This window comes from Lonchura striata, chromosome 11 (assembly GCF_046129695.1).
Source record: "Lonchura striata isolate bLonStr1 chromosome 11, bLonStr1.mat, whole genome shotgun sequence".
In the NCBI taxonomy this organism is placed as follows: domain Eukaryota; kingdom Metazoa; phylum Chordata; class Aves; order Passeriformes; family Estrildidae; genus Lonchura; species Lonchura striata.
Window position 1 is genome coordinate 16,353,928 of NC_134613.1, and position 26,130 is coordinate 16,380,057.

The 26,130-nt window shown below is 44.4% G+C and overlaps 2 protein-coding genes across 8 annotated transcripts in view; both read right to left on the bottom strand.

Moving 5' to 3' along the window:
* Positions 1-150: 150 nt before the first annotated feature.
* Positions 151-16,511, bottom strand: FAH (fumarylacetoacetate hydrolase). 2 transcript variants are annotated; one of them, XM_021537597.3, is made up of 14 exons: positions 16,315-16,511; positions 13,937-14,047; positions 13,234-13,355; positions 12,140-12,189; positions 10,724-10,814; positions 10,107-10,204; positions 9,801-9,853; positions 8,320-8,419; positions 7,524-7,654; positions 6,710-6,785; positions 6,065-6,111; positions 5,020-5,121; positions 3,887-4,004; positions 151-369 (listed from the first exon to the last, which is right to left on the bottom strand). In XM_021537597.3, exons 1-14 carry the CDS (start codon positions 16,480-16,482, stop codon positions 290-292), a joined length of 1,347 nt encoding a protein of 448 aa, XP_021393272.2. In that variant the 5' UTR covers positions 16,483-16,511; the 3' UTR covers positions 151-289. The 2 variants fall into 2 exon arrangements, with proteins under 2 accessions (XP_021393272.2, XP_021393271.2); XM_021537596.3 differs by lacking the exon at positions 3,887-4,004.
* A 2,133-nt stretch (positions 16,512-18,644) lies between these two features.
* ZFAND6 (zinc finger AN1-type containing 6) overlaps positions 18,645-26,130 on the bottom strand; it is a 36,839-nt gene continuing 29,353 nt past the window's right edge. For all 6 annotated transcript variants that reach the window (XM_021537602.3, XM_021537599.3, XM_031505809.2 and 3 more), the window contains 2 exons: positions 20,222-20,335; positions 18,645-19,629 (listed from right to left, as the gene is read on the bottom strand). In XM_021537602.3, the coding sequence (XP_021393277.1) occupies positions 19,481-19,629; positions 20,222-20,335 (263 nt within the window). In that variant the 3' untranslated portion in view covers positions 18,645-19,480. The remainder of the gene's footprint in view (positions 19,630-20,221; positions 20,336-26,130) is intronic.

Here is a 26,130-nt window from a genome sequence, read left to right on the forward strand (position 1 = left end):
TAGCTTACTTGAAAGCCTCTTTTTATAATTATGAAAAAAACATTAATATGGTAGAAGAGTTAAGAATCTCATTTTCCATTTCAATCATCTTATTCATATTCAGAGAATTTTAAGCTAGCACTGAAATCCTTTTCTTATCACACCAGAGAGTATTTGTTAAGATATTTATTGATAATTAAAAATAGTAAGATTACAATCACTCATATAAAAATAATAAATCTGAATAAAGCACGATGACTGGTAGAGGTGGGAGGAGGGCTCCTCCTTGGATGTCACATTACTCCAGTCCTCATGGATTTGACAGGGCTGGAAGGATTTTTCCTGAGCACTGGCCAAATCCCACACGAAAGCCGTTGCCCTGGCAGTAACCTAGGGACAGAAAACAACACACAGCTTGTTCTCCAAGGACAGAGGATTTTGCCAGGAATAAAAGTGAATAAAGGCATAAAGAGACCAAAACCAAGCTAAAACATCTCAGATATGCAATGAGAGGTAGAACAAAAGAACACCTGGAAGAGTTCAAGTAGCCCAGGAATATGAGGAAAAAAAGAAGCACGAACTGGTAAACACAGCAATATGCAAGTTCAGTGAATTGATCAAAGAACAAACAAGATGTGCCAGCAATACTTCTGTTTTCAAACCTAACCTGCAGCACCATCAATCTACCTGGCAAACTGATTCACTGCCTGGCCCAGCTCTGCAATTAATCAAATAAATCTGGATTCTCTTTCTGCAGCATCAGGACTGCTCTTGGGATGTTAGGATGCTGACAGCCAGAAAGGCAGTCATTAAACCCTCTCCAACAGCAGGACCTACCCTTGAAGAAGCTGTTTTGCTTGCTAAAGTCAAGTGGTTTAGTTCCATGAGAAATTCAGTATCTGACTCCAAGTTCTCATTATTCCTGTTATATAAGAGGGTGTGGAAGCTCTGCTGGCTGCTGCTGCAGAGCTCACGGGGCTGTGACAGCATCTCTGAGCACGGGACAGCTCTGTGTCTCCCTGCTCCTGCGTGATGGAGGAGATGACATTGGGAGAGGGATGCTGCAGCATCCACGGGCCAGCCAAGCTGCTCCACCAACAGCAGCCACCAGCAAAGCTGCAGGCAAAGCAGGGGAGGGGACACAGCCAGGGCCTTCTGGCCCCTCTGAGAAGTCTATTCTGGGAAGAACAGCTGAGGAGACCTGCTGTAGCATTCTGCTACAGCAGCTGATCAAAGGAAGGACAAGTGGTATATGCTGCATTTTAAGGGCTGATTTCATAGTTAGAGATGCATTTTCCTGATGGAATACATCACCTGCATGTGATAAAAACAACTCCCTTCAAGAAGCCAAGAAGGAGCTCAACAGGATAGACCCTAATTCCCACCCTTAGCACAGATCAGTGGGAAACTCCCCTGAGGAAGAGAAAGGGTGGGCTCAGGCTGCAGGGCAGCCAAAGTTACTGCAGCACAAGGAGAGACCCTGCCAGCTCTAACCCACAGTGCAGCTCTCACAGCCAGGCTGAAATTAAGTTTTCCAAGGACAGTGGTGTCTCTAAGTGTGTAAAGCCACAGACACCGTCCCGGTCTCTGCCAGGTAATCCTCATCCTTAAGCAGCAGTGGAGTAAGGCACTGTAAGGCTCAGCTTGCATTTGCCTCATTAGGCTTCATTGCCAGCTTTCCTTTGAGCTGCAGCTGATTATTTCAGTCCAGTTTGGTTATCCCTGCTGCCAGGCACAATTTAGAGCAGCACCAAGGAGCAGCACACTGAACAAAGCGAGCCCTGTGCTGCCAGCAGCCCTGGCCTGAGCTCTGTGTGCCAAGGAGCTACTGAGGGGTTTTTGCAGGCAGCTGCCAACACCACCAGGAGCCCTTCCCCTGCCATGCTCCCTCGAGACACTTCTTGTGAGAATTATTTCTCTCATTTTATGTGCTAAGTCTCTGAAATAGGTCCCACGTGGGGAGTAAGAATACAAAGTTGAAACAGGAAACCAGAAATGATGTGTTGAGCACTTGGCAAGAGCTAATGGCAGCTCCTTGGGAGAGGATGGAATAGCACCAGCCCTGCCCCAAGGGTGCCTTAAGGCCCTGGACCTGCCATACATCACTAAATAAATAAATAGGAGCAGCTCCCAAACGGCCCCAGCAGCCCCTGGCTCTTTGCAGATGTGGTGCCCACAGCCACCAACTGTGCCAGTGCTCCCCAGTATCCAGGGACACTCCTCCAGCAATGCCATCATGCCATTTTTAAAGATTAAAGACATTCAGGATGTTAATTATTTAATGAATTGACATAGCTGGTCCTGGGCAGGAAGAGCATGGCTCGTGGACTGCTCACATTTGTCCCCAGGCTGGCTCTCCATGCCAGCAGCTCTTAAACTGGGAGGTGCTCCTTGCCAAAAGGGATATGAGCGTGCAACTCCACAGGGATGTTCCTCATCCCTCACTGCACCCTAATTTAGGGCTCCTGGCATAATAACTGGGGACTCTGGAGGGCAGTGTGGCACTTTGGATTGCTGGAGGAGTGTCCCTGGATATATGGGGAGCCTGTGGAGAGCAGTCTCAGATGCCTCCACGTGTCAGCATGAGCAGTCACTGGGCTGTTGGGAGGCTGGAGGGTGTCAGAGGCACTGGGGCTCCTCAGGTTCATCACCTACAGCTCTCTCTAGTACATCTCAACTCCAGCTGTCTCAGCATCTGCCTCTGTCAAACTGGCAGCAGCTCACAGAAACATGATTTTTCAAGGCTATTGGATGGGCTGCCAGGCAGGAGGCACTGGAATTGACAGGGAGCTGGAATACATACATTACAATTTTTTTAACTGCAGAAAATTCTTGACTTTTCTTAATTTTTTTTTTCCAGAGAAAAACAGTTTATAATTTTAAACTGTTTTGCCAAAAATCAAGTTGGGTTGAGCAGGCCCAGGTACACAGGCACATATGAGCATCACACCACGAGGCAGCTGCCCAGGTGTTTGTCACTCCCATTTTCTCTGCCCTCAGTCACACCTGTGAAGTCTTTCCCCATTGCCTGAGCTGTGTGTTCCTGTGCAGGTATCTCTGGTCTCATCAGCAGGATGCAGCTGCTCAGAGCCAGGTGTGGCACTGGCTGGTGACACACAGCATCCCACAGGACATTCCCTAAAATCCCAGTAGGTCACACAGCAAAGGCACTGGAGGCTTGAAACAGAAGTTTCTCATGGCTGTCCTTGCCAAATATTTGCCGTCCCAAAGATGAGAGGAAAGGAAAAAAAATAGATTTGTTTTGCACTAGCTTTGGGTTAAAAAGAAGTAGGAGTGGGATTTAGATCACAAAACACCGTGGCAGATTTTAATTCATAAAATCCTTAGATTATCAAGATGAAAACTAAAACCATGTCTCAGCATGAAACATGTCTCAAGCAGAGCCCTTTTCAGAGAGGAGCTGGTCAGCTGTTCTAGAAGGCTCCACGCTGTTTCCCACATACTTGATTTGCAACACACTTCACTGAATATGCCTAGGTTAAAAATTAAATATTACTTGGGAAGTAACTTTTCTTAGTGTTTGCCAAGCTCTGCTCCACACACAAACTTGTACTGTGGTGGAAAAAATTTATCAACTGCTCTTAGTCCTGGGGTATTTTTACCCATAAAGGCAAATCTACCTCCATCATGTCCTTGGTGCTCACACATTGGCATATCAAGAGCATTAAGGACTTAGAAAAGCAAATAATTAATTATAGAAAGCATTTATGGCAGGGAAATTTCCATCCACCTGTTTTAGCCTCCTCACAGGTAGGATGGACACAACTTTGCTTGCATGGCAGGTATGTACAGAATAGCCCAGCTCCACTCCAGGGGTTTGGCCTGCTGGGATCAGCCTATGGAAAAGTGTCCTTGCTGCAGTGTTAGAGCAATTATCCAGCATTACCTGTCAAAATTACTTCATCCCCATCCTGCAGGAATTTACGAGACTGCCCACTGCCAAGAGGGATTTCTTTTGTTCCATTCCAGGACAGCTCCAGCATGGAGCCAAAGCTCTCTGGCTCCTGCAGCAAGAGTTCATAAACAAATAAACAAGTTTTTAGTATCTTTCCTGCTGTTCAGCTTCTTACTGCTGGGAGCAGACACACAAGTATGTTACCTCTACTGAATGGAGTATTGCTGTTGATTTAATTAATTGATACATTGGGTCCTTTTCCTGACTTTGCATTTTAATTCCTTGCTGGCTATTAGCAGTGATGCTTACAGCTGTTATCTGGTGTATTTAACATAATGTTCAACCTGTTAAAGCAGCTTTGGTCTGCCACAGCAAGAATGGAAACAAGTGAAGGATAATTCTACGAGTCCAGTGCTTTTATGTAATCATGTTTTGGGTTTTTAAATACATTTTGTTCTTCAGAGCAAAGCTGGTGTTTGTGTCTTTAATGTCTTCTGCAGTATAATAATCTGAAGATTCAAAAAGCACCTCAGAAATGCTCAAAAGTGAAGTACAGGCATCCCAGCTTGCAAACAACTTACCTGAGGCTGTCTTTGTGACAGCATGCACAGGATTTGTGTTTGGTGGTTCAGAAAGTGGGGCTTGCCCATATATTGCAGCCACTGCCCAAATGGCAGCTCATGGGGGTAACAGCTTGTGAAGCTGGCTCCAGCTTCAGTGGAGAAACGTAAAGTTATACCCAGGCACCTTGTACATTATTTTCAGATATAAAAAGCTGCATTTCATAGAGGGCAAATGGATTGTGAAGATGCTTCCACACAGAAGTTAATTTGCATCTGTTGTAAAATAGTTCTTAGGGAAAGAAGTACAGGACAAAACTCCAAAGTACAAGAAGTACAAAACCCCAAAACTCAACAACATAAAAAAAACCAGTCAAGAAAAAACCCTACCCAAACCAAGCCACTGCTCAGTGTGAATTTGAGGCTACCAAAGCAGCACCCCAGAGTGCCTGGGAAAGAGCTGCAGGTGGTTTCATGGTACTCAGGTAAGGAAGGGCTTAGCCCCAAGCCCTGCTCTGTTGGTTTGAGTTGCTGAGCAGTGACTGTCATTGTTTCAACACTTACAGGTCCACTGATGGTGCCAGAGGCCAGGAGGTCTCCAGGCCTGAGGTTGCAGCCATTGATGGAGTGATGAGCCAGCTGCTGTTTCATGGTCCAGTACATGTGCTGCAGGAAGCAGGAAGAGGGGAGAAAGCAAGGAAGCAACAGAGGACAAACTTCTCTGGTGGGCCATTAGGCTGTGCAGAATGGAGTCATGTGGCCTGGCCTCTGGCATTCATAAAACCCACACTTTAGCATGCAATTTAGTCCCTTAAAATTTTTCTTATTTCAGCTGGATTTAATTTTTCCTCTTCCTCTCTGAGACCAGTACTGCTGACCCAGGCTCCAGTATTTTAACAGCCTTGTAGAAAAATCTACTTATTACTGCTTTGCTGACTACTGATTTACTGATTAAGGTAATTACTATGCAAAGAGCCAAATGTGAATATGAAATTGATTGAGAATTGCTGCAGCTGGCACATAAATCTCCTGGCTTCAATTGGTAGGCAGAGCCACCATGCTGCCCACGGAGGGGATGGGGCAGACCCAGGCTGGCAGCAGTGAGTGGCATCTAAATTAGAGCTGCAGAGCTGTATTGCAAGAGACAATTCCCTCTTCCTCTAGTCCTCTGCTCTCATGGCTCCCTGCCAAATGGGCACAGAGCTCTGAGCACCCCAAGCAGGCAGCAGAAAGAGCTGTCCCCTTCATCAGGCATTCAGGTGTTTCCACCTCACAGGGGGAACCATCACTATCTTTCCGGTCAGGTGGAAACACCTGAATCTTTTTTTTTTTTTTTTTTTTTTTAAATTTTGGACTGCTCAGGGAAGTGGTGGATTCACCATCCCTGGAAGTGTTCAAAAGGTGTTTGGATGTGAGGGACATGGTTTATTCGTGGGCTTGGCAGTCCTGGGTTAACATTTGGACTCGATCTTGGAAGTCTTTTCTAACCTTAGTGGTTCTATGATCCTGTTCTATGAGTCTAATGCAAAAAGCAGTGTTTGAAATTGCCTGGTCTGGAGCTGTTGGCATCAGCAAGATTGCAAATAAACAAAAGATGCTGGAGTCTTACCTTGAAATTGGATCTGCATATAGTAGTTGGCGTGCTCATTCCTTCTCCTGCAGAAAATAAAGGATAAAAAAGAAAGAAGCAATTTGTTTGTGTTGGATGAATGATGCTGGAGTCTTTTTATTTTACAGATGGATGGAGACTTCTTTTATCACTGTAATCCCTAGTGAGAAAGCAGTAACAACATTTTCTATTGATATGAAGACCAGGATTTCATAGAAAACAAGTCTGTGGATTGCACTGCAGTAGCATCAAGCTTCCCATTTCCCACTCTCTGCTGTCCTACAGGAGAAACACCTGGACCTATTGGTCAGCAGGGCCCTAAGGTGGGGGCTGAGCTGGGTTAACATCTGGATCCCACACAAATCTGCTCATTCCATGCCCTATGACCTCTGCCTATGCAGGGAGACCCCTCAGGGACCCTCCTCAAGGGGAGCTGACCAGCTGGGGGGCATTCCCTTCTTGGCACATTGCTGCACAGCCAGCAGGGAGCAGGAGGAGTCCTGCCCCTTTCTCTGACAGGGGCAATCTGGGCAAAGCAGGAAAAGAAGGAGCACAGAGCCCAGAGCAAAGTGCCTGAGGGTTGTGCTGGTGCCACAAAATTTATTTGGCAATTGCAGCTTTATAACCCACTCAGCTTTGCCATACCTTTAATGGCAACAAAGAGCTTGATGTCAAAAGTGTAGGGCTCTTTATCCTGAAGGTAGGGCAGCGGCTTAGGATCCTAAAAGCACATAAAACACATCATAATCTAAATAAAAAGGAAAAAAAAATCCACAAGACATTCCAGTGAGTATCGGTGTACCCAGCCTGTGCTGCACAACCATTCATTTCACCATTCTTACTGCTCAGATTATCACTTTTCCTGGTCTCATGCACACACTTTTAAAGATTTTTCTGAACAGACATGATATCCACGTAATCCCCTTTTTCTGCAAAAGCCATGCCTATCATTTCAGTGGGATGTTAATCCAGCACAGAGTGCCAGCACACCTTTGCTCTGTGCCTGCACAGAGAGGATGGTGAGGTCTCTGCAAGGCTCTGTTATCTTCCCAGTTTTAACCACCTACACAATGCAGACAACTGGAACTGCTTGAACAAAGTGTTCTGGCTTGACTCCAGCCTCTCTCCACCACTTACTGGGGATGCTAAGTGCCACCAAAGACCCAGAAGAAGCTCTGATTAGTTTATTTTCCAGGTGTTTTAAAGATGATTTTTCTGCCCTCCTCAAGCAGAATGACAGCACAACATGTGCCAGGGCCAGTGACATCAATGAGCACTCAAACTCAGAGGGCTCTGGTTGCCTTCATCTGCTCAGAAGCAGAATCACAACTGTAAATTCCATGGAGACAATCCTTGGCATGGAGGCAGCTCAGTGATTTCTACTGATGGCACCTTCCAGCTCTGCTGGCATTTTTCTAGCACTGCTTTTTCCTTTATTTCAACCTTTTCTCTTGCTGACCTGGACAGGGTTTGGCAACACAAATGGCATGAGAGCTTCCATGGTGACAACCCACGGAGAGATGGTTGTGCCAAGGCTTTTGCTCAGGAAAGGACCCAGAGGAACATATTCCCACTTCTGGATGTCACGGGCTGGGAAGAGAACGTTCAAAGCAATGCAGGTAAACATATCCTAGGAATTGCACATCCATCAGACCCATGAAAGAGTAACATGAATTGAAATTGCTACCCCCAGCCTCTTCTAGCTGTTGTGCCCAAATACTAATTTAAATCCATCAATTTTCAACCCATCTTAGATCAGCTAGATTAGGATGACAAATCAGCAATAAGTAAAACAAACCAGATCATCCCCATATAATCAGCATTTTTACCCCTACTTTAATTATTCCATTTATACCCAGCTAATGGTCTTTGCCAGTCATAGGGAGAATTTCAACAAGTTAAATCTTTGCAGAGACTAAGGCATTTGTGATTGCCAAATCCTTTTCCTGACACTGAAATCAATCACCATCCTTGATATCAGCATTCTTAGGACTCCTCCATCCCTGTCCAGAAGAAACTAGACTGATATTAGCTCTTTCATAAATAAATAAATCTAAATTAGGCAGCAACTTCTGGTTCTACTAATTGATCAGAGATGGATTGATACAGGCAACACTTCATTTTCATCCCTTTCACTCGTACCCAGTGGTTTCAGTGATCAGCATTCTACTATAAAAGATGTGTTTTATGCCTCTCTAGGGTTTCCCGTGGAGCTGTACCCCCCTCTCCAGGCAGATTCCCACAGCACCACTTACCACTCCAGTCGTTCATCAGCACCATCCCAAAGATGTGCTCCTGGGCTCTGCTGATGGGAATGGGCTCCCCAAACCTGTTTCCAGGACCTACAAAGAATGCCTGAAATCAAAAAGCAACATGTTGATTATGTTTTTGAAGCTTAAAAATCTTTACTGCACAGAGAGTTTCGGGCAGCAGCAACAGAGGGTGGACAGGATGAGTTTTGCACCATTTCCCACGCACATTTGGACAAAACCCATGGTCTGCTCCCCTTTTCTTCCTCTCCATGAAGCTGGCAGCCTTGAATTACTTAAGAGCTCTGTGTTGCTAAGAGACAGGCATTTAGACAAGGGCATGATGTTGTCAAAATGCAGGGGAAAAAATGGCCCCTGCTAATTAGAGTCCGGATACAGAACAGGTTTGCCCACTGAAGGGACTGATTGCTGCAGACAGTGAACAGGAAGGAGTTTAAAGTCATCCAAGGGGATACTGAACGTGGCTGGAGCCTGATGAGACAGTGGGCAAGAACAGGCAGGTGGAGAAATGCGCCCAGTAAGTAAAGTAGGCCATGGACTGGGTGCCTGCACTCAATCCCTCAGGAATCCACAGCCTGCAGATGCAGAGGATTTGATAGGAAAACTCAGCTGTCTCTTTCTGTGTACAATATGGAAGTTTTTCCTTCTGTTCTTGCAGCAGCCAGCAGTAGAGCTCAGGCTGGAAAGAGTTATGGCAACACCATGGGAACCCCACTTTATGGGACTGCATCTCCCCTTACAGCACTGATTGGCAAAGCACACAGCATTAAAGACTTCACTACATTTTTATAACCATTTCCATCAGTATTACACTTCTTCCACTATTTTTTTAAGGGAAAAGATTGGGAATAAAGCATACAAAAATTATATAGGCCATTAAAATGATATAAATCTTAATAGAATCCTATGAAACCCTCCCTTTTGGACCACACTAAGCCACAGCATGATGTGCCTTCCCACCATGTTTTTTTACAACACCCACAGCACAGGTTTTAACTTTCCAGAATCAGGAGTTTGAATCCCACTGCTGAGAACTCAGGGCTTCCTCTGCTCTAGCACAGGGTGGAGACAGCCTGGACTTCCCAGCCCCCAGTGTCCCCTGGCAGATCCTGGCTGCAGTGCAGAGGTAACTGCTGACCAGGAAACGGGCTGTGGTGCCTGATGGAAAGAGTTCTGCTGTCTGACTGCTCCACTGGTGCTCAGCTTTGGCCAGGTGAGCTTTTTCCAGCCTGAGAGCTGTATGAGCAAGCCTCCCAATGAGCTAAGGCACCCTGCTCCTCATCCAAAGCAAAGGTTTGTTCCACAGAAATCTCTACTGCCTGCAGCACAGACAGCTCAGAGAGGAACACAGGAATGGACCTTATGGAATATTCAGTTTAGAAGAAGCCAAACCCATCCTTTCTTCCCTGTTTCTATTTTAATATTTTTCAAGTCATAAAGAGAAAAAAAAAAAAACAAACTCTCACCATTTCTAACTCGATATCCAGACGTTTACAAGCACCAAACACTGGAGGCTTATCTGTGGGTAGAAGCAAGAATATATTATAACAGGGAGGCAGCTAGGGAAATATAAGTAATGGCCAAAAAAAGCAGCAGCTGGTGCTGCTTGGCAGGGAACAGAAAATGGACTTAAACCAGGGCTGTCTCTTGCCCTGACTCCAGGCTGGGCTTTAGGCTATCCCAGACCCTTCCACTCCACTACTTTATGATATACAGCAAAATGAAAGAATAAAAGAAATAAGAATCCAGATCAAAGCCCTCCCAGAACTCACCATTGTCAGGTTTTGTTTGTCCCACAGGTCTCCGGATGGGCGTCCCAGACACCACCACAGACGATGCCCGGCCGTGGTAACCCACAGGTAAGTGCAGCCTCAAGAAAGAGCACCACAGTGCTTGGGTTAGCTGGGTGCCAGAACAGCCTTTTGGGGTGGAAGCACCACGGGAGTGTGAGGTACAAGGAGAAGGAGCTCTGCATGCATGGGCACAAACCTCAGCACCTTACTCTAAGGACGGAAGTGAAATATAATAACAAAGCCATGTTGCAGTCTTAATGTACTGCTGGCGCCACTGTTCCAATTAATTCCTTGGATCTTAAATTCTGCTCTCTTCTCCCTCAGCAAAACCTAATTCTTTAGGTGTATTTGTCTTTGAACTGGGGGAGCTGCACAGTGACTGGTGGGGCCACTGCAATGAAGGGTAGCACAGATTCAGGTTGGGGACGTGTGGAGCTTGGTTCTGGTATTGAACTCTGGACATCACCAATTCTCCTCTGCTACGAACTGAAACCAGTGTGATCCTGAAAAACTACTCAGACCTTTGAAAGATCATGTATATGTACAAATAAGCCTGCAAAATAATGCTGCACTAGAGAACAATCCAAGCCACCCACCAGTTTGGCATCAGAGCGTTCTCCTTCCCCCTGAACATGATCCCAACGTTTGTGGCATGTTGGCGTGAAGAATAGAAGTCGGTGTAATCTCCTGCACGAGGAAAAAAGCCATAGAACAGGGATCAGTGGCAGCAAAGTTCCTCATCTGCGGGGGCTAAAGCACGTCAGACGCTGCTGGGAATGGAAGGAGCAGAGAAGGAGACAGCGAGAGCACTCGGGGGATGTCACTAATAGCATAAAGGGGTGATTAACAGTTCACCTATAAATTATGCAGACAAAAATGGATTTTTTTTTTAATTTTTTTTTTTTAATGAGTCTCCAGTAGAGAAGAGGAGGGAAAACGCAGGACATAAAGCGGCAGCCCCCTTTCCATAGACAAGGCAACTCCCGCGGCATCTCCTCCAGCCGGCGGTACCCGGCTCAGGGATCCGGGCGATGCTCAGGACAGCTGCTGCCCTCTGCTGCCATCCCTGCTAACAGCTCACGGGAAAACGGAGGCAACGAGCCGAAAACACGAATTGGGAGCGTGCATTTCCATTGTGCTGGTTAGTGAGTCAGTAATTATCCAGCAGTTCCAGTTATCCCCTACAGTTCCAGCCTCCCAGAGGAGGGCCCAGGAGAAGCAGGAACCACACACAGGACAGGACATGTTCAACCTGGAACTATTTTCAGGAAGGTATCACACCTATGGGAACTCCTCATGGTTCCTCTGGGACAGGCTAGACTTTGTCCCAGACCAGGGCTGTGCCCCAAGGAAGGAAAAAGCCAACTCAGAACAGAGCTTGGACAGAAAATGGGCAAGTTCACATCCCTGTCCCTGTGCAGGTTATGCCCTCAAGTGACTTTGATCAAGATGGTTTTGGTCCAAATACAAACTCCTGCTAAAACCAGGAAATTATTATCTATATAAATATAGGAATCCCAAAGCAGTCCTCCTGGGAGTGGAGGCAAGATCTGGGATGCAGAATAATGGTCTGGGAGTGGAAATTCATACGTGTTTATGAGGCTGTGCTGGAATATCTGCCTTGGAAACTTTGCAACACCTGAAATATTTACTGATGGCAAAAGGGGAAATTGTTGGAAACTGAATAAGCGTTTCTTTCCTGGCTCTAGTCACAAAGGCCTTTGGTGATGCCAAGCTGATGACAGGAGTTATGTACCACCAGACACCCCTGATTTAGTGGAAATTACATCCAGGAGTGCTCTGGCTGCTATTGAGCTTCCCCGGGCTTTTATTCTTGTGCCACAGACAGCACCTACCTTTCATTATGTACAATAATCTACTTCTGGCTGCTGCAAACCCCATTCCCTGTCACAGCTATGATCTGTCTGTCTGAGCAGGCTGGAAATGAAGCAGCTGCTCCGTGTGGGAGCAAAGGGCAGCGCTGAGGAGCCCCTGGCTGCCCCCACACTCACCAATGTGGGCAGGCAGGTGCATCGTCGCAGAAGCTTGAGGTACAAGCGCTCTGAAATGAAAAATGATGCCTTCAGATCTCGGAAAACTCCCACCCGTAAGAAGCATGGAAGAGGCTGACTTGCTCCTCCAGCTCCTTCCTTAATTTAGGAAAGCCTTGCAGAAATGAAAGATTGGCAGAAAAGCTGGTGACTGCACAGGCTGTTGTTACTGGGATGGCTGCAGCAAAAGGAGCAGTGGTCAGGGTGTGAGTGGGGAGGGAGCAGCCCTGGGGCTGGCTGGATTCCCAAGGGGCACAGAGAAATCCCAGAGAAATCCCGTGCCCAGGACACCACTGCCTCTGCTGCGTGGGAAGGATGAGTTCATGGCACGTGGCTCCTGGGGGTCTGATCTGAACTGCTGGCCCTGCTCAAGGAACAAGCAGCAGTTCAACCCCTGTCCTGCTCATGGCAGCCCAAATCCTCCCAGTGCCCCTGGCAGGACAGGGAGGAACAGCTCCTGCTCACTGCCGGGCCAGGCACTTGTGGTGCCTAAAGCATCACCAGACAAATGAGAGGTGTTGGGTTAATGGGCACACATGTTTTCCATCAGCACAGAACAAGAGCATGGCTCTCCCCTCCTGCCCCCACACCACTGCACAGCCCCAAACCTGAAGCCCGTTCGTGACCACATGCCCAGGTTTAGCAAAGCCCAGGGGTCACTGGGGACAGACTGGGGGTGTCCCCACGCTGCTCCAGGTGTGGCAGGCAGGGGGGAGGCCTCGGGGAGGTGGGAGAGGTGGAGACCCTTGAACAGGGTCATGGAAAGCCGTGGTGGAAGGGGGGCAGAGGACCAGCCCAGCCCCCACAGACACACCCAGGGCAGAGCTGGCTGCTTCCAGGGCCAGGGTGACACCCTGGATCTGCGGGCAGTCACAGCATTAATCAGAGATTAATCTTCACGTAATTAAGAGAAGGAAGCACTCGATGTGCACAAACCCCGGTTAATTCCCACGTGGGAGGCAGGTGGCCACGTCAGAGTGTTGGTTTTGGTGTCTGTCACTCAGGTGGCACAGCTGGCAGCTCCCTGTGCCTGCAGCCACCCCCTGCCCGCTCACCTCGCCCGCAGCTCCGCGCTGTCCCTCAGGGTGGGATCTCCAGCCGACAGCAGCTTCTGCAGCACAGCCCTGGCCTCGGCCCACGCCGCCCAGCCCAGCCCCATGAAGGCATTCAGGGTGGGCTGACAGTGACACAGAGGTGCAGGGGCAAAGAAAAGACCACATTTTGCTTATCCTTCACATGCACGAAGATGTCCCACGCTCCCGTCCCAGTGCTGGATGCCCATGGCCGGGGTTATGTGGCCGTGGCTGCCCACACCCCCATCACACCCCACAAGTCCTCTGCAGCATGGTGGCCTCACCCCATCCTTACACACCACTGCAGGCCCTGCTGGCTTTGGCATCTCAGCCAGCTGTAGACAGAAATTGTTTATATTCACCTTTATCCTTAACACAACGTCCCTGTCATTAATATCCCACTCATGGAGTGTTGAAGGTACAAGCAGGAGTGAATTAACATTTAGGCTTTGTGTCAGACACTCGCATTGCCAGTAACAGGTAACACTTCCCTGGAAAATGACCTTTGGGCCCTCGATGCCCCTGTTCTCCTTTGCTGTCACACCTGTGATGGTTTTTGCTCTACCAGAACCTGCCTGACAACATATTTCCAGTTCATGTCCTTTATCTCACCACAAGTTGCTAAAGTGCCTTATGGAATATTTTTTAAATGCTTGTGGAAATTAGAACAGACTCTGATAAATACCTGGTCAAAGACGTGCTGGTGTTTGGCAAGAGCTGGGCCATTGAAAAGATGTTTAATGACGCTGAGATCCAAAATCTGGTCTCCAATTGCTACCCCAAGCCTGTGCCGAGGCTGCAAAGCAGCAAGAGGAGGGAGGAAGAGAAGAAGAGTTTATGTTTGTACCCAAAAATGCCCCAAAGAGGGCATGGTGGAAGACAGTGACCACAGAGAGTTTAAACCATCCAGGACAAAGGTCTGGTACCACAGCAATGGACCTTCAAGAGCCAGTCTGAGGCTGGCTGCTGAAAAATGTTAACCCCTATGGGCAGAGCATCACTGGAGACTCCCTGCAGACCTTGAGGGGTGGAAAAGAGCCTCATCCCCATCTTTTGGAGAAAGGATAGCACTACAAGGAGAGGTTTCTCTCCCTGCTCTCTTTTCCCCAGAAAGAGGCGGATTTGCTCATTAACACCCCTCATTAACAACATGCATTGCAGAATAAGCCCATACATCTGCAATATGCTGTGAAGTAGGAAAACACTACTGCTCCTTCTACAAGTGGGGAATGGAAGAAGGGAGAGGCCATGGGCAGGGTGAATTCCATCCCTGTGGATATGCCATTGAAGAAACAACCATTTCTGCACCCCAGCTCCTCCCCAGAGGACTGAGGGTGCTCTGGACTCCCCTGGTGATACCAGGAGGCACTCCCTGCCCAGGCACAGGATTTCTGTGCCTCGCTGGATGAGGCTGCCCTACACTGCCCATCCTCACACCGCAGCAGGAGCTCAGGAGCCGCACACCGAGCCCAGCCTGCATCCCTGCTGGATCCTGGCTGCAGGAACAGCATCCCCCACATGGGAAACAGGACAGATGCAGCCCATGACACAAAGCTCCTGTTCATGCCCTGGGTGTGTGTGGAGCTGGCGGCGATGGCGGGGCAGCAGCACCAACAGACCCACGGCAGCTGCACGGGGCAAAAACACACCACAGCCTCCATTATTTGTGTCTTTGGGCAAGGAGAGACAAACTACTACAGCCACTCTGAAAAGCAGCTCACCAAAATAATCATTTTCAAAGATGCACGCTATTGAACCTATTTTTCAACCTTTCATTTCCAAATAAGATTCCAAATGTGGTAGTAGGCATTTATTCAGCAAACATCCCTGCAGAAAAAAACTAAAGGTCATGTCAGGTTAATTTGTAACTGGGATAGACAGGAATGACACCAATTGTTTTAGCCTGAAATCATTAAAACATTCAGCTACTATCAGAACATTATTCTCCTAAATAATTTCTGTAAGTCTTGCCTGTCATTTCATAGGGTTTGAGTGAAGATGTCTTTTTCAGAGAACAGTTACTGAGGAAGGCAGAAAAATAATCCAAAATTGCTAGATAACAGCACACACATCTCGGATTAGATTAAACACACCATCTCAGTTTCTCTTCAGAAAATACCACATCAGAAAATACAATCTTCTGGTTCATTTTTTTTTTTTTATCTACACAGATAACTAGCAGAAACCAAAAGATAATCACAAAGTTTCCATAAGCAATGACAAATAAATTCTCCACTTTTTCCTTCTGAGAAGCAGCTCTTGGCTTGTTTCCCTACCTCCATAAGGACACATCTCTGGAGCTCCATCCTGTCAGGCTCAGATGTGTGAGGTTCAGCCTAGCTGGGCTCAGTTCTCATGGAAATTGGGAATTGAGAGCTACCTCCTTGGCAGAAAGGTTGAGCCACATTTTCTTTTGTGATCATCATAAAACAGAAGGCCCAGAGCTGGCTGAACTGGCAGACTTTGAGCCCAGCTTTGAACATGACACATTTGCACACATTTAATGCAGCATTGCATAAACACACACTCAATGGAACACAATGGGTCAGCTGCAAAAACAGATAAAACACACATCTGGTGCCCTGGTTTAATGCTTTGGCAGCCACCAACAAAACTCCCCAAGAGCAGTAGTTACTGGGACTTTTTAAGGGTGATGGTGTGATTACAGTCACAGAGAAAATTAAGATTGAGTTAAAAACAAAAAAATTGAGTGTGAAATGTGCTGTGCCTCTACATAGGGAGTGGAAGGGTCAAACATAGATTTAATGATGTCACAGAAATTATGAAAACCATACAAGAACTACTGCACATATTAGCCAAAGTACTTCTCATCAGTATTAACACTTCCGATTTCTTTTGTGCGGTTTCAAAGAAGCTGTAATCAAAATGCCCACACTAAGGAAACAGATAATGTGCCAGCTACAGCTTTGCCATCAGGTCAGGAAGCCCATGAGTGTCTCAGGCTGGGAAGTCTCCCTTTGTCCCACACTGCTGGGAAATTCTGCTCTCTCATAGCCCTGGAACAATTACAACAGCACAAGAACAAAGTTTGCTGTTACTCACCTCCTCCTTCGTGGAGAAAACCCCGTAGGGGAGGTTTTGGATAGGAAAATCTGAGTCCTTGTCTACCTGGATGAAAGACATGCTGAACCCCGAGCAGCCCCTTACACACAGCTCCCACCTGTGGAGGAAGATCCTCTCCAGCTGCTGTAACCCAGAGCAGAGGGGCATCAAATCCCACCCTGTCCTCGGGCACAAACCAATCGCTGCTCCGTGGCCATCCCACCCCCTGCCTGGGCCCTGGCAGTGGTTAATCAGTGCCAGAGGCTTGCCTGAGTCAGCACTGTTAATTGTTCCAGCCAGGCAGTGACCCTGGTGAGAGGGGGTCTTCCTCCTCACAGGTACCTTTCCTGGAGGTATTTGGAAGATGTGTAGATGTGGCACTTAATTCAGGGGTGGACTTGGCAGCGCTGGGTTAGCAGTTGAGCTGGATGTTCTTTTCCAACCTTAACACTTCCATGATTTTACACTCTCACATGAAACTGAGGCCTTCCTGTAACTTGCTGAAGGTGAAGGATCCAACAGCTCTAAGAGCAGAGGTAACTGCCCTGGTTTAACTTTGGAGGGGTCACTTATGTGCCAGGGCCCTGGTGAAATGATTATGCCCACACTGATTCTCCCAGCACAAGCTCAGCAGGCCTTGGGAAGTTGCACAATTCACACCTGAAACTGCACCTTTTGTGGTTTTTAGTTTTGCAATGCTGCTGCACCTCATCAAGTTCTTCCATTTTCTCCAGATAGTTCCACCATCTTAAAACCAGATACATATATGCAGCCAACAATAAAAGAACAGGGAAGTTGGTGCTTCTGCTCCCAGTCCCAGCATTCTCCCACTTGCAGCCAAAAATTCACTCATTGTCAGAAGTAGAAACCAATGAGGGAACATCCTTGAAATTAGAACTAAATAGCAAGAGCCACATCTTTCCAATAAAAACAGGAAGACACTTGTGATTGCCAATCCAAAGAACTGGTTTGCTGATCAACCTTTTTTTTTCTTTTTGGCAGAGGAGTCATTAGAAGAAATGCAGCAAATGGTACAGCCAGAGATTCAGTGCAAGATGATATAACAGCATCATCTGTGACAGCTGCTCACTTGTTGAGACAGAAGCCCACAAGGTACTGTTTAAAAAGGGGTCTTATTTAAACATCACAATGCCTAGCTTGTGGAAGATTTCCTGTAAGATTTCCCCTGACTGTTGGAAATGTTTAAACACAGTGAAGAGGTTTTGTGGACACATTATAAGATCTGGGCTATAGAAACTGCTTATTCCAAAACTGAAATAAAACCATGTTGAAAACCTGTTCCAATAGAGTGTCCAACATGAGGAGACAGACTCAAGCATTTTGTAGCACTGTGAATGTGCTGGTGTTAATTAAGATGTTAATCTGCTAACCTCAAACTGATGACACCAAATACAGACTGAAGTGCAGATCAACCACCAGGATAACATAGGGGCATGCCAAAGCAAACAAACATGACACACAATTCTCAGGTTGTGTCATCCAGTGGACATCTAAACATAAGCTTATACAACAGATAGGAAGTATGTGAATAGTTTTTTTGTACCTTTCCTTCTTTCAGGCACCAGAACACACAAATATACCAGGTTTTCCCCCACCTTGTGAAATCTATGATGTGTTCTCTCTGCCTAACCCAGAAGCATCACTGTCAGGTGTAAGGCAGATTGGTCAGGAGGGCACAGAAGGAAAGAGACCAGAAACAGGGAAGAAGGAGAACTCAAAAGTGAGAAGGATAGAGAACAGGGAAGCAGCGAAGAGGAAAGCAAACAGAAACACCCACCAAAGGTGACACTGCTGCTCCTCCACACTCTGGGCTGTGTAAGAGGAAGTTTAGCAAATGCTCTGAGGAAATACAGGCTCTCTGACCCATGATAAGGCAGACCATTACTGAAACTTGCCAGTAAGTTATTTATTCCTTCCTTCCTTTACTATAAGCTCCATGTGCCTCCTAGATTGTGGTTAGGCCATTTCTGCAAGCACAAGCTACTCCATTTATTATTCAGTCTTGCAGATTACTTTCTCTAACTAGCAGAGAACGCTCCTTCTGCTGCACAGTTTATATCCTAAATGTAGTGTTTTATCTACTAATTGCCAGCCACAGCTTTTTAAGAACATTCTGAATTTTAAAACCAACAGACAACATCTGGAATCTGCAGTGTCTCTGGTAGTTACAGGTGAAAATATAAAAAAAACATCAGAATTTAGCTGGCATTGGGATACATGTGGTAGCTGTGAATAAATACACTTTAAGTAAAGGAACCATCAATGGAAGGTCCCTACTAAAATAAAGCAAGAGAAAACCAACTTACATATGCCAGTGACAGCCACAGGGGCTCGGATTTTTTTAAATTTTATTTAATCAAAGTTAAGACGTGGATAAACATAAATACAGCACAGGTACTTCAGATCATTCTTCATATTTGTGTACAGACAAACTGATGGATGTAATCCCAATGAAAACTGCAGTCAATGAAGTGCATACAGCCTTCCCCCCACACACACACAAAAACAAACCCCAATTAAAAAAAAAAAAAAAAAAAACCCCACACAATCTCAGCACACACTCTCATTACAAATGATTCATACATAAATAGGTAGAGGGTGCAAACAAGCTAATATGCCAACATGTATAACCTCTCGTTAATGGGGAAAAAAAAACAGAAGCAGCCATAATGATTAAAATACATTCAGTTACTGATAACTAGTTGTGCCATACAAGGCATTATCAATTAAAAAAAAAAAAAAGGAAATTGTGCTGCAGAGAAAAGCTATATACAACAAGAAAATAAACTGCAAAGTTAACGCATGCATGTTTTATCCTGGAAAAGCACAGCCCTCCAATATTTTCTCCATGTTTGTTATAAAAGCCCTCTGCACTCAACTAAAATTAAAATGATCTTAAAGGATAATACTTGTAAAGTTTACTTAAGTCTTCAGCCACAGAAAACTGCAATGAAAATAATGTTCAGAGTCATTTTCAAAACAAAAAAAAAGAAAACAAAAAAATCTATTCATCTGATGACATGCATGATTAAAAGGTCTAGGCAAGATACACTGCTCTACGTTCCTGATGACTAAGGAAAAAAGCTCAAGTCAATTTAATCTGCAGATGGTCAGAAGATTTTTGTATTCCAGCAGAAGCAGCAGTTCAGATCTTCTGGATCTTTTCCCCAACAACTACAGGATTCTCTTTTCTGATTTTCTCAGCAGCATCAGCTTTGTAATTGTAAGAGCAACTGTGTACATCAGAGTAACGGTGCATCCCACAGTAAACGTTCCCACACCGACATTCGAACCCTGTGGACAGAAACAGCTGCTTAGGCATTTCAACATTCATAATGGCACTGGTTTGCTTTAAATCCTGAATGTGTTCACTCACTAGCAATAAATCTCAGTCACCAGTGTCAATCAATCAGCCAAAGAGCTCTGCTGCAGAAAGCATAAGAATCACAAGTAATGCATTTTTAAGTGATTACAGTAGGATTTGACTTGACTATTCCTTCTTTTTGCATGACACTCTAGCACAGAACATTCCTAGAGAATGTCTGCTCTTTTGCTATGTTTATGAATATTCACCCTCCAGAACTCAAGCCCTTTCACAGGACAACTGCAAAGCTGGCTAGTGAATGGCAACAAGCTATCATCCAATTCCTCAGCTAAGCAGACTTCCAAAAGGAAGTATTTGGAATTATGAACTTCACTTTAAGACAGGAGGCTGTAAAACAAAATGATACATGAATGACTTATCTAGTAAGAGTCAGCTGAAAGTACCTTTGACTGTAATTTCAAAACAATATCAAATGACCATGCCCTATTTTCCCTCTAAGATGACATTTCAAAGGGCCCAAGCCTAATCAAGTCTAAGAAAAATGAAATCAATGTTTCTTACCAGTCAGTCCAACCTTCTTCCTGCACATGAAACAACGATTCTTTTTCTGTTTTGGTTTGTCAAGTGACTTGTCCTGTTCTTCAGGTGCAGGCTCTGCATTCTCTGACACAGAAGCTGACATTAAAAAAGTTAGTAAGAACAGTGGAGAAAAAAGTCTGTCTCTGCCCTTTTAAGCCCTACAATAATCTAAAGCCCATGTTGTGCATTTGGCTATTTTGCTGCAGCTTCCATATCTGAAGTGCATTGGTCTCTCCGTAGCAACTGGAACTCCCTCCTTCTAGACCTTCGATGTAACTTAAGAAAAGAACACACCAAATCCTTGAAAATACCACAAAACCAACCAAAACAGTAAACATTAAGTTTAACAGCAAGCTTCAGTACTGTCAGATACAGGAAGAAAATCCAACAGCCAAGTGTTTCCCGAGCACAGTGTTACTCGCCCAGCTCCCAAAATCTGCTTGCAAGAAGCACTCTATGCAACAGGATCAGCTGAGCCAAACACCCTCTTTCAAATCCTGAATCAACATTATTTTTGCTGAAGATTGTAACACAGAGGCCACGCAAAACACAGTGTTTCATTACAATCCCTACCAGTGTGATGCTGCTGCTCTTGCACACCTGGAAAAAGCCTACACATGACATAAATCACTACCTGGGGTGAGAAACATCAGCTCAAGAGACCAAGACTTGGAGCCCAGAAGGAAGCAGGTAAAAACCTAATTTTAAAGACATTTCTCCTAAGGCATCTTTAAACCTACTTTAGTGCTCTCTCACATCTAAAAGAAATGGGTTACAGGTTGTGTGGGAGAGTATGAACAAGTAATAGTAGTATTTGCCTGAGTCAGGTAAAAATAGAAGTTGGCTGGTTTTCCTCAAGTATTTGCAGATTCCTTACATTACAAAGCAGAAATAGCAACAAAAAAAAAAAACCCAACTTCATTTTAAGAAGGGCTAAGAGCCAACCTCTGCCTACCAGACCTAGGTAGACCACAGCAGAACAAGACTCCAGTGAGTAAGACACACAGAAGTTGGGAGTATTTGCAGCAAAGAACAAAAGCAAGCTCCAGCTGGGAGGAGTGTGGATGGAAGCAGAGCTAGAACCAGTGCTGTAAGGAAGGGAATACAACAGCAAGCTCAGACAATTGTCAGGGAAAAAGCTGCAGGCATCTCTGTGCAGCTGGACTTTTGTTTGTCAGAGACTGTCAGATGCAGTTCTGTGCTAGCTCTTCACCAGCTGACAGCTCTTCTGCATGACAAATCCAGTGGGGTTTTTCATGTGCTGCTATTCTGATCTTTTGGATTTTTTTTTTTTTTTTTTTTTGAAAGGAAAGGGCACTCATCACTTTCACTATGTATCAAAACATTGTACTAAGCAACATCAGTGGATAGCAAGATACCTGATCACCAGCAAAGACTTTGCCTGAGGGGACAGTATATTCCACAGGTTAATCTAGCAAAGATACTATTATACCTGGTCTATTAAATCATTCTCAGCCACCATCTATGTTACAAGCAGAGCTTCTTTGTCCTGAAATTTATAACAATTCATAGTTTGCAAAACAAAAAAGGTTCAACAGCTTTAAATGGCTGTTAAAGGGTACATTTCTGATTTGGCATAATATCAAAAGGATTGCAAAGCAAGAACCAAAATCAGCAAGGACTAAAAGAGGTGAGGTAAGTACCAGAAGGGGTAAGACTTACTCAAACGAACTTTTGTAGTTTCACAGAAAACAGATATTGCAGTCTTTATTAATTCATTAAGATGTATTAATGCCATGAGCTAACATTCTCCAACTTGCATTTCCTGTTGTAGCAAAATCCAGTTACCTCAATCTAAGTTTCACTAAGAGCCTCTGTAACTATTAGATAAATTTAGGAAAAATTGGCACTCTTCCCTGCTAACAAAGCTCTCATACGCCCTTGCTTACATCTTCTTTGTGCGTATGGCTCTCACATTAAAAAGGTTTAAAAATATTTAAGAGTTACTGCTCAGTGTAGAACCGAGTGGGAAGATTCTTCTACTGCACCACAAGTCACTTTGTATCTACTGTAGTAACCATAAATTTTAGGTCTCAAGTTGCTCTTGAATAGAAGCTAGAGATATGGACCAAAATCCTCTATGATAATCACAAATATCCCAACCACTTTAGATGACCAAGTGCCACTGTTCAGTCTATAAGCTACCAGTGATGACCACAGCAGAAAAAAGCCAGGTAAGATGCAATACTGTCCAGCTTGGAGCTTGCAGGAAATATGGTGCAGCCACTCCCAACTGCTGGACTTTATATGGATTCCAGGATGCTGCTGCCTGCTCTCCTTGAACCAAGTCATCCCTTTCCCCAGCCCAAGAACAGAAGCCCTGGAAGCAGCAGTACAAGCTTCCAACTAACCAAAAAGGAGTAAAGTATAAATACAGTCATATTTCTGGAGTTGACAAGTGGGGCTGGTCACTAGAAGTTCCCTATTTAGAGAACATGTTCCTAGCTGACCAAAACAAGCAGAGCCTGGATTTCTTCCTAAAGGCACAAACTTTTCCTATTGCTTTGCTTGTGCAAACCCCTGCCTGAGCTTCAGCGTGCTCTGACTGACCACAGAAACAGCAGCCACATGGCAAAATGCATTCCAGCCTCTGCACCCCTGCAGGCACAACACAGCTCTGTGTGTGCAGCAAGACATCCCATGCCTCATCTGTTCTCTCTCTCAATGTTTTATATTCATCACCCTGCATTAGTGGCAGAAATTTTAAAAGAAAATGGTTTCTCACTCCTACAGAAGAGCATGAAGAGCTACATTGACTTCTTAAGGACATTTCACTACCCCTAGTAAGAACCCCCACACCTCCAAAGGAGTGAAATGTGAAGTCAATCCAAAGGTGAATATCACTACTTGTGAACATTTTAAACTGACAATCAGCCTAAAATACACTGTTTCAAAACAAATTAAGTGAGAGCACACTCACTCACAGAATTTAGTTTTAAATTTTTCTGTTGAGTGTTTCCTCTCCCCCTGGAGCATTCATACAGTATATCAGAATATGCTGTATTATTTGATACACTTGTATCATAATCATACTCTACCTCTGAGTTGCTGGTACTGTCACAAAAGTGAGAAGCATCCATCAATTCCTTTCCAGTACTGTCAACTGAGCCAACCCTGATAAGGCCAACTGAAGCTGAATCCATCAGCTCAACTGAATTCACCTTAGGCCCAAGTAACCCCAACATAAAATTCTGTAGGAACCTCATTTATTTTAATATCAATTTTTTTACACATAGCTTGAACTTCACTGTTTAACCTCACTAAAATCCAGATATGCAGAAAATCAAGTGACTTCATTCAGAACAGCCATGTACCTTTTTGACAGTTATTCCAATCTAACTTTGTACTTTGGTTTTTCAAATAATAACCACACCACATGACGTGAGCGATGGCATTTTGCAATGCTAATAGTACATGCTCCTCTCCAATTTACAACAGGCTTGAAAATCACAGAGGCTGTTTTCAATCTCAGAAGTTTTCAGCCTCAGAGGGGCTGAATCCATCCATTAGTTGGATTTATACTTTTACTTCCATGTTCTTCAGTTGTAGGAGCGCCATAATGTTTGTGGTGGAGTCCTTCTGCCTTCCATGACAAGTTTCATTTACCTTTAAAATCGTCCCTGAACCAGAAGTATGAATCCTAACCTGGATGGTTTTAACTCCTTTACCCCTGGTAAGTGAAGCACCTCTTTACCTGCTTGCAGGCTTGCCTGAAGGCAGCCCTGTTAATCCTCTGGCTAACAAATCAGGAATCCTGACTGGCTAATCCAAACAGGGCCATCATGTTGAGCAAAAGGTACAACAGCCCAAGAGGTAATTACAATTACTTGTAGACATACTCAGAAAGCTGCTAGAACAGCTGGACTGTACTTAATGAATTTCATTTTAGGTCATTTTTAATGGCATGTTCACGGTATTTAAGAAAATTGAAGTTAAAAAAATTCTATTAGTCCTTATCTTAGAGAATCTGGGCTTTTGCACTGTTCCACAAGCATCATCATACAAACACTAGCTCTAAAGTCTACACTTATTAACATACTTTAGAATTTTCCTCTATTTCTTCTGCAATGCATGAATCCAACAAAGACAAATCTGAACTGCTCTTTGGGAATTTTATCCCTTTGTAGTTTTAGCTTGACTGCAAACAGCAAGGATTGTGTTGCATGCAGCTCAAGTCTCATTTATCTGTCTGCTTTAGAAGAGTAATAATAGTAATCTAAGAAAGCTTAATTATTTACCCAGTCCTTCGTTCAATGTTGTTGTAGCCTGGTAATTTTTGTTAAATGGCGAGTTAAGGGGACCTCAGCTGAACACAATACAAAACTTACACCAGCAGCATAGAACAACTCGCCCCAGAACAGGCATTCCCACAAGGCAAGATTTTATCAAAATAAATACTGACATTACTTCTCCTGTTCCCCTACATCAACACAAGTACTATTAGACACACCACTCTGGGACCAACTAGCACACTGTTGAAAATTTTTTTTCTCTAAATGTTAGAAACTTAGTCAATGCTAAAAAACCCCTTTGATTCACATGTTTGTATTACATGCTTGTCAGCAACCTAAAACTCAAATTTCAAAAAAAAGAAACTTCAGGATGCACAGCTATGACAGCAATTCAATGAAATCCCCCTCATCATCCACTCTAAGCTGCCTTCCTTCCAAACTTATATTTTCAAATCAAAAAACTTTAAAACTGGAAACACTACATTTCCTATGATTTTCAGTTAAAGGACAACACAGAAGGAACTCTTAAGAAAGTAAGGCTGACCCTGCCAGAGAGTTATAAATAGGGATGGTAATTTAGAACTGCAACTACATGCTGGTGATGTTCTTAGTTTAGAAATGAGGGTACAAAGAACAGGACAGAGGACACAGATGAGTAACCTAAACACCTGATATACATTGATCCTGCAGATATATCCCTAAATTCAAAGTTTCTGGTTGAGAAATCTTATCTCCTCATAAGGAGAATGAGCTTGAGAGGTGGAGAATTAGAAGCAGCACAAATTTACCCAAGTGTGTAAGAAGAGAGACATAACTCTGCAAAGTTGCTGGGTAAAGTCTTTTGACAGGCCCAAGACACCTCAGTGGCAGGGTTAATAAAGTAAAGCACCGTCTCTGTCTCCCAGTGAAAAACCAATAGATTCATTGTCAAAATTGAGACAAGTGCTCTTGGGTCCAGAACACAAACTTCCTAACAGGCATTAGAGTGTATCTCTAAAATGTATATTTTCAAGAGTAAGCATATTTATAACTGACAACTCAAAGGTTAGCAAAGGTGGCAAAAAAACAGAATTAAAGGCTTTTCTCCCAGGTTTATTAACCAAGGAGACAACCTTACTCAGCACAGTAGCTGACTAATAACACCTATGTTCCATCCTACAGAAAGGGACAGGTCAGGTTTAGAAAAGTATCTGAAAAGCAAAGCTTTGATACCAGAGATACAGTCAAAGAACTAATATTTATAATGTTTAAGTGGAAGTACAAGTTGTATCTGTAAAAAACCCACACTTCTATGTTTAGAAAAACAGAAAAATAATCCTCCCCACTAAAGTCTAAACTGTCTCAGCAGAAGGCAGAATACTTACTGACTTACCTTTAAATACCTTTCATAATGCCTATAGGTTACCAGTCTGAGCACATTTTGTATACTATTTTTGCATTTCCTAAGAAATACTATTAAATATATTTTTTAGTCTTAAGCTCTGAAAGTCTGCACATAGAAAACAAGAAAAAAGTGAAAAGAAACTTTACATTGTACCAGCAAGAAGGATTTTAGGCCAATATAGTTAATTCTCTTAGCCACGGCATTTTACATAGCCTGTGGATTGGTAAATTCATATTTGGTAAGTGAATTTCAGT

Bases quoted from the DNA above. Each gene is read 5' to 3' on its own strand.
- FAH (XM_021537596.3), bottom strand. From the start codon at position 16,482: ATGCCCCTCTGCTCTGGGTTACAGCAGCTGGAGAGGATCTTCCTCCAC. The intron at 8,420-9,800 runs GTGAGAGTTTGT...TTTTGATTTCAG, and splicing joins TGGATATCGAGTTAGAAATG to GCATTCTTTGTAGGTCCTGG. The intron at 6,112-6,709 runs GTATGGCAAAGC...TATTTTCTGCAG, and splicing joins GCTCTTTGTTGCCATTAAAG to GAGAAGGAATGAGCACGCCA.